This window comes from Phoenix dactylifera, chromosome 16 (genome assembly GCF_051530095.1).
Source record: "Phoenix dactylifera cultivar Ajwa chromosome 16, Ajwa_hap1_PhDact_Kaust_v1.1, whole genome shotgun sequence".
NCBI lineage: Eukaryota > Viridiplantae > Streptophyta > Magnoliopsida > Arecales > Arecaceae > Phoenix > Phoenix dactylifera.
In genome coordinates, this window is record NC_143205.1 from 20,889,000 (window position 1) to 20,906,155 (window position 17,156).

The 17,156-nt window shown below is 43.3% G+C and overlaps 1 protein-coding gene across 1 annotated transcript; it reads left to right on the forward strand.

Annotated features, from left to right (window-relative positions):
- Window positions 1-6,242: 6,242 nt before the first annotated feature.
- LOC103719426 (MYB-like transcription factor EOBI) lies at window positions 6,243-9,513 on the forward strand. The gene is made up of 3 exons (XM_008808664.6): window positions 6,243-6,640; window positions 7,228-7,357; window positions 8,564-9,513. The coding sequence occupies exons 1-3, from the start codon at window positions 6,505-6,507 to the stop codon at window positions 9,168-9,170; spliced, it is 873 nt and encodes a 290-aa protein (XP_008806886.4). The 5' UTR covers window positions 6,243-6,504; the 3' UTR covers window positions 9,171-9,513.
- The last annotated feature ends 7,643 nt before the right edge of the window (window positions 9,514-17,156 follow it).

Consider the following 17,156-nt stretch of genomic DNA (forward strand, 5'->3'; position numbering starts at 1 on the left):
CAGGCGCGGTCGTGGGCTCAGCCGCAGGCGCGGCTGTGGACGCCGCGAGCTCGGCCGTGGCACTGCCGACTGTGGCTCGGCCCTCCCAAAACCCCCTTCTTCCTTCACAGGGGAAGAATGGAGAGAGGAAGAGAGAGGGTTTGGGAGTGAGAGAGAGAGAGAATAGGGGGTGGTGCCGGAGGGAAGGACCAAAGAAAAGAAAGAAAGAAAGAAAGAGAGAGGAGGAAGAGGCCGTAGATCCGGCCGGAGGAGAAGAAGAAGACCGGAGGACCGGCCGAAATGGCTAGGGCTTCCGATCGGAACCAAGGAGAGAGAGAGAAAGGAGAGGAGGAGGGGACTTGCCGTGTACGGCCGTGAGCGTCGCCGGTGCGGGCTCGGCCGGGGAAGCCGAGAGCTCGGCCGCGGGCTCGGCCGGGGAAGCCAAGAGCTCGGCCGCGGGCTCGGCCGGGGATGCCGCGGGGCTTGGCCGCGGACGCCGCCGGTCGTGGGCCGTCTCCCTCCGCTCGCCATCCTCCCCTCCGCTCGCCGTCCTGCCATCGTCGGAGAAGAGAGGAAGGGGGAGATCGGGAGAGAAGGAAGGAAAGAGAGGAGGAGGGGAGGAAGCTTCGGGAAGGAGAAGAAAAGAAAAAGGAGAAGAGAAGAAAAGGAAAGAAAAAGGAAAAGAAAAAGAAAAAGAAAAAGAAAGAAAAAGAGAAAAAAAAAAAGAAAAGAAAAAGAGGGAGAAAGAAAAAGAAAAAAAAAGAAAGAAAAAAAAAAAGAGAGAAGAGCCCCTTAACGGGTCCGGCCTAACGGGACGGATCGGGGTTCGGGTCCGAAACCCGTTAAGCCTAAAAAATTGAAATGGGTTAAGTAAACCCAATTAAACCGGACCCAATCTAGTTGGGTGAACCCGGATGAGGGATTGAGTGGGATCTGAACCCAATTGAACCTGAACCGAGCCCAATTGAATGAAATGGGTTAAATTAAACCCAATTAAGCTGGGAATTAAGCTTAGTGGCCAATCGGAAGGCCAATTAAGACTTAGGAGCCCAGCCAAGACCCCAATACAGAGGAATTAGGCTTGGGCTAAATTTCAAGTAGAAAAGGAAATAATATATTGTTATTATAACATGATTTTAGGTGACTTAGGACTCGTCACCAGGACGCAGGAGACCTAGGAGAAAGGCGAATCACAGTAAGTAATCTGTCTTAATCCTATCGTAGATCTTGTAATACGTTTTATAAGATGAACCAGTGTTTTTTATACAATTTGAATTGTATGCATGATTAGTGAAGAATGTAAGTAACCTGTTCTAATCCTATTATAGATCATGTCATGTTATTAATGTTTTCCTAAGCATTTATTTTAAGTACATATGTTTCATGCATGATATGTTACAATGCATAAGTAACTTGCATGATCCCAGAAGCTATGGCTATGTATGCAACCTGATGATATTGATATTTTAATCATGCATGTAAGTTTATAAAGTCTTAGCTAGCCCCAGAGGCACTATAATGGGCTCAAAGATGCTACTGAGAATGACTGAGCCGCCAGTGGCTGAATAGTAACTGAGCTGCCCCGCCAGTGGCTGAATAGTAACTGAGCTGCCCCGCCAGTGGCTGAATAGTAACTGAGCTGGCCCCGCCAGTGGCTGAATAGTAACTGGTCGAGTCTGACTTCGCAGTAGCATCCGAGAGAATGGACCACGGCATGCCGGGGCATGGTTTCATATGCATATATTATGAAAATTGTTGTGATTTGCACTACTGCTTTGTTTAAATCGCATACTTATTATGCCATGATGATTATTAGATAAACATGCATGTCAGCTTCTCAAAACCCTGATTTACATGTTTAGTCTACTGGTTGATCCGGTAGGATTATGCAGGATTACTTACTGAGCCGTGTAGCTCATATCCGTTTATTTACTTTTTTCTTTCAGATCCTCACCACTGATAGCTGCCAGAGACACGTTAATTTGGTATTAGCGCTTCTTTCTTTTGGGGTAAAGCAAGTATATACTTTTGTGTATATAAACTACGTAGAAGCTCTGTATTTGGGTACTGACCAGCATGTTGTACTAGATGAATACACATGAAAAGATTTGGTTGGTTTGACTACCCTATTTCCCAGGTATGAGGCTGCGTGCTATTGTGGGCGGTAGTCGGCAATAGCACGGCCGTGTCACGGATCCGGATCCGGGGCGTGACAGAGAAGCCCTTAAAATTTTGAGCCTGCCCACTATTATAAAGCCTAGTTTACTTATAACCAATTAGCCGCCCATTTAGGTGGCTAATAAAGAATTTTTTCTAGACACTTGTTCAGTTGTTCTTGCAAAGTAGGGCACCAAAGTGATGCTAACTTTACAACAAGCACAGGAAATTATAAGTAATTTAAATCCAGCAAAGATCTTTAGGTAACATGTTCCATGATAAATAAACACAATAGATAAAGTCGCAAATCATTTGGCTTGTGTCCCAAGCTTGTAAACCAGGGTCATCTGAAAAGTTTCTCAACGTTAACTTTTATTTCACTGCTTCCTCTAGAAATCAATTCATTGTGCACTTATGGTCAAGTATGTTTTGATGAGTCAATTTAGCTTTGGGTCTTAGATTAATCATGACATACAATGTGTCACATCTGACTCTATATGTCAATTGGTCGTGTAATTGGGGTTAAGTGAGCCGAGACAGGTCAATCTAGCATTACAACTTATCAAATAATTTTTAGGTTTAGGCCATGGGCTTGACTGTATGAGTGAATACAACTAATGAGACAGATTTGCTGATTTTGTTGTCCCAACTTATCAAAAGATCTTTTGCCATCCACTGGACCAGAGTTTGGTGATGCTCCAGATGAAACCATGCTCCGTTACACGATGACTTAGGATCGCTGCCACATCAACTATCTGCCACAAGGAAGAGGAAATAGCAGTGCTAGGTTAAATATATATGATTTTTCTCTCTAGTAAACTCAATGCAATAAACTTGCTTAGGTATATAACTATACTGACTGAAAGAAGGATTGGTATTAGGCTTGTCGAAGGCCTACATTCTGATCCCAAGCTGATCCAATTAGCCTGGATCAAGTAAAATGTTTGACCTGATTACTCAATCAAAACTTGACCCAATTACTTGGCTCAGCAATCAAATTAGGCTCGAGCTAAGATAAATTTTAGCCGGACCTAGTTTTATGTACAATTTAATAAAAATGGTATTGGTGCATATTTTAAAATAATGCTCTATCTGGTTTTCAGCAAATTTTTGTATTATACGATTGTTGTATTATATGATCCTGATCCACTTTAAAAATTAAGTCATCATCATTCAGAGGCTTTGGCAAGCAACTATTCCAGGAGTTGCCTGTAGATGTAAGCCTTCCTTCTTTGTGGATGTAAACATCATCAGATTACCGAATGACCAAGATCTAATTGTGACGGTGCCTTTGTAGCGTCAGCTTTACCTCAGTTCATTTCAGGTGCGTTAATCATTGGAACCAAGTGTTCTAGTTGTTTACCACATGTAATCCATAACTCATTTAGTTTGCCGAAAGATTTTTTTTTTTACTAAAATATTTTTTTCTTCTCGGTAAGTGATACTTGAAAAAATAGTTTTTTCACAATTGGTTGACCATAAAAAGTGACACATTCCAAACTAACCTATATTTTGTTGAACATCTATTTTACCAAAAAAATATATATAAAATATATGTTATGCTCTTAATAAAGAAAAACATCTTATCCTATTTTATCTAAAAGCTTAAAGGTATTTTTTTTTAAAAAAATATCCTAATTTTTAACTAGTAGGAATTGAATATTTCCATGTCTTACATAATTTTTTTCAATAAAATGTGGAAATTTTATTTTAATGAAAAACTTATATTTTTATCTCTCTCATTTGAAAACTCGAACCAAATATGAGGTATTTCTTTATTTTTCTACTGACCTTACTTTTTATCTCCTCCTCCCACAAACCAAACTGAGCCCAAGCCATTTGGTGCCCTCAAGCATTGACTTGTACATAAATCACTCTTACTTGGTTTTTAAACAGGCATATATGTGGCCTCTAAAGAGGACGGCTTCTATGCATTTCACGACAAAACTTTCTTGTTCATTTCTAGCAATAATGATCAATTGCGCCTTTCATATTAAAAAAAGACCTTGTGGTTTCTTAATCATAAGGTGCTTTAAACGGACAAGTTTTTAATGCCTAGTGAAAGGAAGAATCTTTTTATGGACCCAAATCTCCTAATTAATATATCTTTGGATATAAAGTAATACGATGAGTCATTCATCCATCTACTATTACTGCAAAGGGATTAGTTGACACCGGAAGATGCATATCTTTTCAAGGAGTTGGTATTTCCTTATTTGTCCACAGGCATATGTCATTTCTTCTGAAAACAGGTGGCAAGCACTGGACGTTTAATTAGAAACAAATTCTATAAAAGAAATAAAAGCAGCATGATGTTGATGGCTGTGTTTGCTACTGATTGACATTACTCCTGTATTCTCCTGCCAAGCAGTCTAATTTAATTAAACTTCTTGGATAAGGTTGTTTTCTTCATTATATTGAAATGATAAAGCTTTGCAGTTGTCCAGCGAAGAACACTATTTTTCTGACCCTGTTGGAATTCCAATCCTATTAAGGCCCATTTGATGATTAAGGAAGAAAGCAAAAGGAAAAAAGAAAAGAAAAGATGGATAAGATATACATTTGAACAAATAAATATTCAAGTATATTCAAGTTCAAGTTGGGCTGCTTATTATAAGCAGCAATGGAAGCACAAAAGTGTTGACCAAAATCATCCTCTCTCTCTCTCTCTCTCTCTCTCTTCTCTTTTGTATAAGCTCATGACTCACAAGTTTTTATGCGAAATGGAAGAAAGATATGATGTCTATAACGGAGATCATACTTTGCTCAGTAAATAATGCCCCCCCTCTATCAGCTGCAAGAAAAACCTAGTCAGCTACTAGAAATGACGCATGATTCCACAGTTTCAGTCATTCCTGAGCTCCAGGCGCATGGGTGTAACAAGGAGAATGTTTTTGATGCATATTCCTGGAATAGGAGGTGGAATTGATGCTATCAGGCAATAAATATGATGAACAAACAGCTACTGCACTCGAAACAAACTCTGTGGAAACAATTTAATTGTATCAATTTCACTCTCAGCTGGGTGTTTTTCTTTATTTCTCTAGTTTGAAAGGAAAAAAGGATTGTACCAATGAAGACATGGAAAGTGAAGAAGAAGGAAAGGTCTTATCGGCGTGTACTAGATTCACCTGTTTATATGGATAAGCTTGATAGAAAATAGAGAAATTGGCTATTGTTCTCTGAACCAAATTCCGCTGTTACGTGAAAATATCTCAACTTGCACCAAAAAGGTTCGTACTGATAATTTATTCGAGTTGGGGTACTACAAAGTGGACCAGTCTTTTTACATTATTCAAGTTGGAGCACGAGGAAGTGGACCGATCTTAACACAAGCACAAGAATTGTCCCTGTCCAAGGATGGAAACATCAGTTTTCATCATGTCCAACCTAGTCATATTTCATGCATTCAATCCCTGTTTCACTGGTCATCAGTCTCCTAATTGGCAATTTTTCACCATCAATATTATCTCATTAAGAAATTCCATCTCCTTGTGAGGCAATGCACCCTGAACTCATAAGCTCAGCTTTTCAGCTTTTAGTAAGTTGAACTTTGAATGACCATGGAGCATTCTCAAAATAAGAACCTTTTGCCCCTTCTATCATTTCAAGTAACTGCGAATGGCCATATGTTCCTCCTCTAAATGTAATTAATATAGATTGAAGTGGACCATGTGATTAGATCAGGAGGTGAAAGAAAAATGAGAAGCACATGGAGATTAGTTGGAATCTGGTATTTTTATATAGAGAACAGCAAATAAGGAACGAGGTTGACAAAAAAAAAAAAAAAACTCTAATACATGTTTATCGGTCTTGTTAAGTTATACCACCTTGTAGAGAAGCATGCAGTGCTCATTCCTTTGGTTCCCTCTTTTTTTTTTAAAAAAAAAAGAAAGAAAAAGAGGGTTAGTACTAACGGTAGATAAGTACAGCAGAAATGTTTAGAAAAGTGCCAGGAAAACCAATGGCTTCTACTCCATCTCTATACTTAGAATTTTAAAGCCTGAATGTGCCAGGTACCCCCCAATGATTGATGCAGAATTGTCAAGACATTGGATTCCAGAGGAAAAAACATTATATATTGATAAAGGTAACTTAAATTTAACATACACAGAGCAAAAGCAATCTCTTGAGGGAAGTGAGCTGCAGAAACCAATGCCGACGTTGTCAGACGTTTACAAATGTTTATGTTTCTGTTTGAGATCCAGGTGTATATTATATTAGTTTCTATGTAAGAAAAACAAATCAAACTAGTTTAAATCCCAAGCTGCTTCACCATCCGAGAATCTCACAGGTCAGAACTGAGTTTTCAGTTGTCGCTGAATCCCTGAAAACTCCAGCCAGTATCCAGTGATTTGCCGGCCAAAAATGGGTTGCGGGACATGCGAGAAGCCCAAAGTGAATTATAGGAAAGGGTTGTGGTCTCCTGAAGAAGATCAGACACTGAGGGATTACATCCTTAAGCATGGGCACAGCTGCTGGAGTGCAGTTCCTGTAAAAGCTGGTGAGTTCCTGCATCATAGCAGAATTCTTCAATTGGTTTAACTAATGATCCACATTTGTCTGTGCTGTTCCTGCCAGAATTATATTGTGCCTTGATCTAGTCTTCCTCAAGAGTGTACATCACAATCAACTTTTGTCTTTCATGGTTCAACCTTGAGAACTCATTGGGCTAAGAGGCCTGCAGGAATATGAACAGAAGAGATCAGTTGTTTGTTTGCATGCAATATAAACTTAATTAGTCATCATGCATCAACCATAGCCATTTAATTTATACAGGTGATAAGTCACTGATAACAATTTAAGGATCATGAAAATTTCTTACTCATCTGGATTAGCTCACTTAGTGTCTCTAAATTTAGCCTACAATACTTAGTCTGCCAGGCACTCTAGCCTGCCAACAAACCTTCTACTGTTGTTCAGATTCTTCTTTAAAGAATTAGGAGTTATAATTAAATGACAGAGCAAAGACATAACCCACATTTATTTTGACATATAAATCATAGTTGTTCTGTATAAAATAGTTTTTGTCTTTTTACTATTTTTTCTTTTAATTCATTTATCTTTATCACCGCCAATCCTTGTCGACAGGTTTACAACGAAATGGAAAGAGTTGCAGATTGAGGTGGATCAATTACTTGAAGCCTGGATTAAAGCGGGGAATTTTTTCTCAAGAGGAGGAAGAAATAATCATGAACCTTCAGGCCAAGTGGGGCAACAAGTAAGCATTGCATGATATCTTAGATGATACTTGGGTGATTCCTGCAACCCAAGTAATGCAAAATTCAGTGCTTAATAAATCAGAATTAGTGTCATGCTGGATGTTCATTTATATGCTATTATAATGAATGAATATGAAACACCTTAGCTTCTTCACAGAGGCCCAGTTGATATCATAACTTCTAAAGTCGGGCCATCTAACACCAATCCTTTACCTGTTATCTGATGATTGAAACAATTCGCTGATGTTTGGTCATTTGGTGATTCATAGATGATAAATACATCAGAAAAAAATGGAAAATAATTGGATAACAAAATTGCTGCCCAACATATGAAACAAATAGATCTAAAATTGTCAACTCTTGGCATTGCATGTCTGAAGAGGTAGGGTTTTATATGAATAATTAATGCACAAGTTTTCAATGAATATTCGTTCGCAAAGTTAACAAAGTCTTTCTATCAAATGAAAAAATTGTACTGATGAAGTTGAGAAATGAATTCAGATTCAAGGTATGCCATCTCAATACCGGGCTCCGTACAAGTGCCACCCTGTTACTATATCGGTACCTCCAGCACGGAGATCGGTTTGGCATACCGAGTATCAGTACACCCCCCATACTGCATACCGGTAAAGAACCGGTACGGTATGGTATAGTACGCTCCATACCACTCGGTTTGGTACGGTATGGCACATCTTTCTTAGATCTGCATATCTACCTATATTTAGTATGTAATCAAGGTAAAGCATCACATATAGAGTTCTAATTGCTTGACATTCGATAGCGAATGTTAGACTCAGGCAAGTCTGTAATAGATTACCATATGCAGGTCTCATATGTGGCAATGTGTTGACAAGCTGAAGACTGTCTATTTCCTGGCACAAACCAGAATAACATTCGTTTCTGCATCATTTTATTCTCTTAATGAAATGGTGCATAGGTGATCCTTGTTTTCTGAAAAGAAAAGAAGAATCAGATTTATTTTTCCACACACAAGCCGTGCCCATGCTAAGACCTTAAAACCCACTGGTGTGATAATAATTATTACAAATGGATTTACGCATTGTTTATATGAACTTTTAGTTCGATTGCTATATGGTTTTGTTTAAGAAAAGGAAAAGAAAAGGAGAAAAAATAAAATAATATGCATGGTGATTTTTGTCCTGTTTGCAAAATGGCCTGAGGTATTTATCAATTTTGTTCTTCAGGTGGTCACGGATAGCGATGCATCTCCCTGGAAGAACAGATAATGAAGTGAAGAATTATTGGAATTCCTACTTAAAGAAGAAAGTGATTAAAGCTCAAGGATCAGATCCTCATGGCTCTGCAACACAATCACTGGATTCGACCAATCAAAGCCTAGTAACTCATGAAAAGACCATTAACAAGTTTTTAAGTTCTGAATTCCTGGAGCCTCCTGAATCATCTACAAGAGATTCAGGCCCATCCATGGTGCATAGAATGGAATTTGGCTCCTTCAAAGGGGCAATCCAGCAGCACTTCCCTAAGGTTTTTGCAGATTGGCTCTCTGTCGACCATGTCATTGATCAGAGACCAGGGAGCTTTGTTGGTGCAAGCACTCCATGGAACTCCAATAACTCAAATATTGATGAGGTCCTTAGGCCAGGGTCTTCCCAAGTTGTTCCACAGTCTAAGAGTGATCTTCACAGCGGATATGGAGATACTGGTACTTATGGTGAGCTTCAAGCACAATCTGAACCTGTTAGTCAGACTATAGGAGATGAGTTCTTTGATCTTTTATCCCTGGGGGAGATTTCAGACAGTCTTGACATGAACCATGATGTACTATTTTGATTCCTTAGTGCAAAGGATATGTACCTATTACTTTCAGAATCCTTATTGTTGGATTTTTGTGTGAATAAGTATGCTATTCTTCTGCTTCACAAGGTGTTCTTGGAGTGACAATTGGAAGAAGTTCATCACTGAAAGACAGAAATGAGAGCATCATGGACCTAATGGTGGAGTTTTTTCCATGGTTGGCCAGAACATTGTCATGTCTCCATCGCAGCCAACAAGTCATATCCCCTATTCCATGTATCTGTTGTTTACACATTTTTATTTTTTCAGTAATTAAGCCTTAGAAGGCTAGATTTGAAGAACCTTTGACCTGCTTATAATTCTTGTTCTTCTTCTTTTTCTTCTTCCTCTTTGAAATGGATTCCTGGACCTACTTACTATACCTAATCATCTACTTCATTATAATAAGAACACCGTAAACTCCCTGTACTGATCAAAATATAATCTAGTTGGTGAGAACAAATTTAACCTTCCCCCGAAAGGTGTGTATCATCACCAGAGGATGAGACAGTGGTTATGTTTTATCCCATGTCATACTGGGAATAACATTGTCTTTTTGGCAGATGCCGAAGGATAGGTTGGGTGATCTCCATTATATGGGTACCAAAAACAGCCTTAGATTTATATATTGTGATGTCCTTTTATTAAATCCATGAGACGTACTTTAGACAAATACAGTCGCCTGGTTCGCTTTAAAGAAAAAAGAAATTGTATATAAGTGAATATCCTCAGGGCCTCAAGTGCAAGGACTGTTATGCTGGAATAGTCTTGGTTCTGATTTGTGCAAATGACCCCTTTTTCACTACCATCCATCCTGCTTTCTCTGAAAACAACAACTACTACTACAAAAAAAAGAAAAGAATTAAACTTTTGAAAATGCAACATAATCAGCACATGATATCCAACAACTCAAGCTGTAGGGAGAAAACAAAGATTGATAATAATAAAAAATGATTAGAACACTCTAATTAGGCATTAAAACAAAAGATAGTTTGGACTAAGATACTTACATAAACACTGCCACTTGATTTCAGGATTCTAAGATTACAATGCAACTAACTCGGATACCTGGGAAAATTTAAATACCTGCAATATATAAACATTCACAAATTGTATTTGTATTGAGCGGAAGGGAAGAAAAATGAAGAAACATACAAATGCATGAGCCATAATTGAAGGGTGAGACACACACAAAAAAAAAAAAAATCCGAGCATGTACCAGCTGAGGCTAATTGCAATTTAAAGTGAGATAAAAACAATATAACGAACAGAAAAATAGATGGAGCTATAAAACATAGAAATACAGGAAAGAAGAATGTCTCAGCGTTATCAACATTCATGAGGCCAGGAAATGAATAAACAAAAGCGAATAGAGAGAGAAAAAAACCTAAACAATATTTTGAAAATCTGGGGAGAAAGGTATAATTGGAAACTAATTAAGAGAAGGATGGGAGTCCAAAACTCTGATTTTTTTGGAAGAAAACAAAAAAGATTCGAATTCAAAGATGGGGAGAGAATGGAGCTGGGGTTATTTGTAGAAAGCTTACAAGGCTCCATGGGAGGTTTTGATCGTCGGAGGGGGAGCACGTGAGGTCGATGGAGTGGTGGAAACCTAGCCATGGCGAGGAGGAGAAGACCAGGACTAAAGAATTTTTTTTTATTATTATTGAATGAAAAAGGCAAGGTTACAAAGAATTTACAGAACAGAGCTGGAGAGTAAGAGAGCAAAGAGACTTACAGCACTTCAGGCTACAACAGTAGGGGAACAGAAACAAAAAAAATTATTGGCAAAAACAGAGGAAGGATCTAATAAGAACAGCAGGCAAAGTACTCCAGATCAGAGTCAAATAGTTGAGCCAAAAGGCTCTGCCTTGGCCTCATCATGTTTAGAGCCAGAATTTGTTGAAGGACAAATGTCCATTCTATAAAATGATGCACGAATTTCTTGAAGCACTATACTGCTGGATGATTCATTGAAGTTAAAAGTTCCCTTGTTACGTTCAATCAATAAGCACCAGCATGCGACTAACAGAGAAGAAGACCAGGACTAAAGATAGAAATTGTTCAGAAGCCCCTTCGACAAACCATTACTTACCTACAAGTGACCAACTTTCAAGTTCTCGTAAAGACCACAAACGGAGAACTCTGGAAATTTTTATAATTTCTAGGTACATTCTTATAATTAGTTGAGGATTTTTTATTATTATTATGACATAGTTGCTTGCAAGAATCAAGATAGTCCGACTGACATCCCACTCAATAGATCTGCGGACACTTCAGGAAGTATCAGGTAGATTGAAGGTTATGTCAGAGATTACAAGGTCTGAAAATCGCATGATAGTCGTTGCAACTTTAAAGGGCACTGATTGTTCCAAACTTCCTTTTCCTTTAAATTTCTATCAAGATTCAATATACATATACTGACCTTTTCACAGATTTTTTCGTACTTTCCAAGCCTATGGTGCTCCGGCTGTAATAGTCTGTGACTTTGAGATGACAGTTTAGAAGTCAACCAAATTAAGCATGCGCGCGAGAGAGAGTTGATGTTAAGATGTTTCATTCATTGTTCTCTATTTAAGCAATAACAAGTGCAACAAAATTTTCTCCATAATTTTGTATCAAATCTTCAATCAAGAACTACTATCTTCTGCCAAATTAACAGGTCTTATCGTTACATGATGTCAAATATGATAAAAATTTATCTAAAACTATTTGACACACATACTTATATACTATATAGCGTGTACTATATTAGTTGTGCACACCGTCAATCACAGCTACCTATTTCTGTAGTGATGTGCGAAAATAAATATTTGGTGAATGAGATTAACAAAAAATAAACGGATGATATGTACGGTTATATAGTACCATATAATTTCTCTTTTCTACAGCTGAGTTAAGTATCATGCCGTTAGCCAGCCCAAAGTTGGCACAACGGCCGGGCGATGGGCACCGAGTCGGAAGGCTTGAGCCCCCTCGATTTGTTCCCCAAGCTCTCCGTTTCTTTTTCCAGAGTTTTGCTCTTTCCCGCCCAGCCATGAAGGCCTCCGTCCTCCAAACCACACGACCGGCGAACCGCGCCCGATCAAAGGAAACCTCTCTCTCGAAGCGATCCGATCCCAATTCTGGCGAAGGAAAATCCCAAACAGTTCTCAGCAAGCCCTATTTTCTGTTCTATTCCTTCATCTCCCCTGTTCTCTTCCCTCAAGATCGTTCCCAAGCGCCTGAGCTGGGAGTTCTCCACCGCACCGGAGGGTATCCACCACGATCCATCGGACCCGGAAGATTCTTCGCCGGAGGCGACCAGCATCGTGGAAGATCCGGCGGAAGTGAGCTCTCCAAACCCTATATATTTTTTTTGAGGGAAACCAAACCCTAAATCTTTCAAGAATCGCATGTTCTCCTTTTCTTGACTCGCGATCTCTCTGTTTTCGAGACTCAGAAGCCTCCAATCTTGGCTTTTTCGGTTTCTTCCAAGATTGACGAGATCGTAGTGGTGGAATCCGGCGAACCCACCGGCGGATGCACCGAAATGGTGCGGAGAAGGAGGAGAAGGAGATGGACAAAGAGAAGGTGAGGGCTGTGTTGGTGATAGATCGCGTGCGAGAAGCTCTGCTCGAGATCGGTGCATCGGACTCGAGCGACGGATCCAAAAAGGCGGTGGAAGCTCTGGTCAAGATCGTGATCGGAGATGAGGGCACGGATTCGAGGGCGAGAGATGGGTTGTCGAATCTTGACCTCTGGGCAGATGTGCGCACCGTGATCCTTGTTTGCCTGGTTTAGCTGCTGGTGGTGATGTACGCCTTCGTGGCTACGGCTCTCTCGTTTGGCCGCGGACGGGAAGAAGCTTTTGTCGACTCGCCCCCTACCTGAATTCTTCTTCTGAGTTCGTTTCTAAACCCTAATTTTTTGATGTTTTCTTGGGATCGATTTGATTTCGTGGTGGAATTTTAGTACTTCACTGTTTATTTTTTCTGGTTTTAGTAGTTGTTTCCAAGAAAAAAAGGGTTGGCGGTCTCGGCGTTGCGATCGGCGATGGACGGGCTCTCTCTTTTCATGGCGTCCCTCTACCTGAGTTTTTGTTGCGAGATGATGGAAATGGATCAAAGCACAAATAACTCCTGTACCAGGATGATATTAATGCCCCGGCCCAACAGCACTATTTGGTGGGTTTTTGGCAATGGTGTAGAGCGCCATTTAAAAATGGAGCTATGATCCATACAATTATAAAGCAACTTCAATTAAGAAGAGCGATGTTATGATAAAACCGTTGTGAAGAATTGTGAAGAAAAGATAGAGGGCTCTCTTATATTGGAGATAAACTTCAGGTAGATTTTGGATAAGGAATTTTGAACTTTATCGTGAGCGGGGCATGATATTTTTTCTCCGAGAATGGTTGTTGAGGGAAACCTCACAACAATTATTATATCAAAATGATGAAAGAATCGTGAGAATTGCAGAAGGGAGGTGTCTACAGGGAGAAGCTCTGGAGACGCCAAAACATCATTGTTGCTGGAAATTGGACCCGGGGGCCGCCGCGAAGCCGGAGAAGGAGGAGCTTCGGCGCCTGAGAGGGCAGACGGCGGGGCGCCGGCCGGCCGCGTCCTCCGCTGGGGAGTGGAAGAGAGCAAAGAGGGGTGGTGCGTCCAGTCCTGTCCTGTCCTGCAAAAAAGCCGGTGGCCGGGCTCCCCGGCGCCGGCCCTCCGATGCTTAAGTCAGAGGGGGAGTATGTCGAGAGAGCAAGCAGGAGAGCATTTGGATAAGATAAAGAAGATGAAGAGGATGATGTCCTCAATCGTGTCTGTGCTGTTTTCTTGTGTTTCAATTCTCCTCCCCCTTCTTCTCCCAGGTTTCCTTTTATAGAGGGATATTGTGTTACCCGGGAAGTGACAGGGGAATTTGTCCTCTTTTGTGATAATTGGGCACGATTTGGCCCATTAATGGCGTAGTAGAAAATAAGGCCGACTCAGACCGGAACCAGGGAGTTGTCACGGTCGATCGGACCTGTTGGAGTGGTTGAACCGCCGGCCGTGATGGGCCTGGAGTCCGTGGATGGTAAGTGCATTTATTACCGAATGAACCGACGGTCAGGGAGAGCCATACGCTTTGATGGTTCAGTGATCCGGAGATCGTCTTGAGCCGTGTTCATTAAATGACTGAGTGCATTGGAGACTTGAGGGAGTCTCATGCATTAATGGCAGGTCGTGCCGAATACTTGCGGAGGTCTTATGCCTTGATGGCTTGGAGATAGTGGCAGGTTGTAGTAGAGTCGCGTGTATAGCCGCCAGGCCTTTCGAGAAAGTTAGGCAGGGAGGAGTATTAGTGAAGGCATCGGCTCGGCAAGGGTGCCGAGCCGAGCCGGTCGCCCATAGGGGCGCCCTGTGGCGGGGTTGCTTCGAGTACTCCCGGTCGGCGCCCTTTGGGCGAACACCTTCTAGCCGAGCGCCTCTACTTGGCGCTGTCTCTAGTCAGCGCTTTCTAGTTGAGCGCTTCTCTGGTCGGCGTCCGCTGGTCGGCTCTTCCTATCCGAGCATCTCTACTTGGTTATTTTGATTGGGCGCCTCTTGGCGCTCTCTCCGGTCGGCGCCCTTTAGTCGAGCGCCTTCCTGGTCGGCATTCTTTGGCCGAGCATCCTCCCGGTCGGCGCTCTTTGGCCGAGCGCCTCCGTGGCGGTATGACTTGGGGTTTTTTCCCCAACACTACCCTCCGACTTCCGAGTTCCAGTTGGCTACCAGCTGGAGCGCGGGAAGTAGCTTTAGTTGGGGCATTACGAATTCCGAAAATTTTAATTTGTTGCGCGTTTTGAATTATCGAGCGCTTTGAGGTGCCTTTAATAGGCGGCGTCTCTCTTTTTCCGAAGAGTCTCATTATTGGGACACTTTTTGCGAAGCATCCTCTCGTCGTGGGCTCATGATGGGGCCGCACGATCCGATGGGGCGCTTCGGCGTCCGAAGCGCTAGCCCTAATTAAATGCATCGTTCTGTCTTTTGGACCGACACGCGTCGCCATCTAAACAGGATACAGCGTTTTTCTCGCTGATCTGGGCCGTTGGGGAGGTCTATTTAAACTCTCCCCTGACCCCTCGTCCTCTTTCTATTGCCTTCTGCTTCCAGCTTTCCTTCCAGTCTTCCTCAGACCGAAGTTCCTTCTCTCCGGCATTTCCCTCAGGTCCCTCTTCTTTTTGATTTCTTTTTCTCGCTTGCAATGGGTTCTCTCCCTAGCGAAGTTGAGTCCACCATGGGCGTCCTGGAGGTCGAGATGACCGAAGAGTGGTTCTTCCCTCTTCACGGGTTCCGTTTGGAGCCCGCCAGGCGGAGGGACCGGATAACCGATCCTCCGGTAGGCCGGATCGGAGTGCATCTGGAATCGCTCTGGGCCGGCCTCCGATTTCCTCTTCACGGCTTCGTGAATGAGTTGCTAACGGTGTGCCAGTTGGTTCCGGCGCAACTTACTCCGAACGCCTGGAGGACGGTGGTCGGTTTTCTATCCCTGTGTTTACTGCAGGGGATTCCGACTTCTGTCAACGTCTTCCGGCGACTTTTTATTTTTAAGTCGAATCCGGGAGACGGAGAGTGGCTGTATATCGCCCTTCGGGTGGGTCGGCCACTTTTTCATGGTGCCCCCTCATCCATTCATGGCTGGAAGGGGAAATTCTTCTTCCTTGGTTCTGCACTGTCCTGGGGGTTTGACCCCAGGTAGGGACCGGCTCAGCTCAAGTCCATCAACAAACCCCCCAGACTTTCTCCACGTGAGCAGGGGATCCTCGACGCCATCCGCAGCCTCGGGGACGGCATCTTACTGAACGGCCTCATATGTGAGGACGCTTTGGTGAACGTGGGCTTGAGCTCGGCACGTCCCCACGGTAAGGGTAGTTACAGTGTCTCTTTTTATTTCCTTACTGTTCTAATGTTCTAATCCTGTTCGCCTTTGCAGATATCGCAAAGATGGTGACGAAAAGCGAAGTCCTCTACGCCCGCTTCCAAAAGAGGGCAGCCGAGCTCTCGGGCGAGCCCACCGAGCCGAGGAAGAAGCAGAAGGTCTCGGCGACCCCAGCGCCCCCGGCGCCCCCGGCGGCAGCGGTGGCCGAGGCGGGTCCTTCTCGCCCCGCTCACTCCGAGGCGGGCCCTTCTCAGCCCGCGCGCCCCGAAGCTGGTCGGAGGGAGGGCGCGGATTCCGGGGGCTCGGTCTCCAGAGGAGCCTCGATGGCGCCCCCATGCCCGGCGCCCTTGACGCAGATTCCTGGTCGGCAGGACGCTTCAGTTGCCGACCAGGGGAGGATTCTGCGGGTCCCGTGCTTGTACGCCCCGCCATAGTTGTGCGGCGGTCAGATCGGCCGCTCGTCCGACCCCAGCCCCCTAGCTCCGAGCCGGGGAGCAGTCAGGGAGCCTCGGGGTCGGTTCCGCCTAGGCCAGCCGATGCTGGCCTTCCGGGCCCATCGGGCTCGGGGGAACGGGTGCCCCTTGCACCCACCTGGTCGGTGTTCGAGGGTGATTCAGCCCTCGAAAACCCTCGAGTAGCGCTTGAGATATTCCGGGTCGCGCTGCTCCCAGCCGACCGGGCCATGATGCAGTCCATGAGCTATAATGCTTTCATGGACTTTACCCGCTGCAACGCCGTCCGGGTAAGTAAAATTCTCCACCTGTGTAATCTGTATAGATTTTCTACTAGTGGCGCCTTATGTTTTTCTTTTCGTCTCTTTTACAGCATTTGCACGAGACGGAGATGCTGATGCACCTAGTACAAGAATACCGGGAGAAGGCCCGGAGGTGCCAGCGCGGGTATGACGAGGCCCGGACGAGGTACACGGCCGCCGAGGTGAAGTACCAGGCCTCCGAAGCGAAGTACCAGGCCTCTGAGGCCGAACGACAGGTGCTCCAAGAAAAGGTCGGAGCATCCGAGGGAAGAATTCGAGCTCTTACCGCCGAGCTCGATGAGGAAAAGGGCGCGCATGCGTTGGCGAGGTCCGAGCTGCGCGCTGCTGAG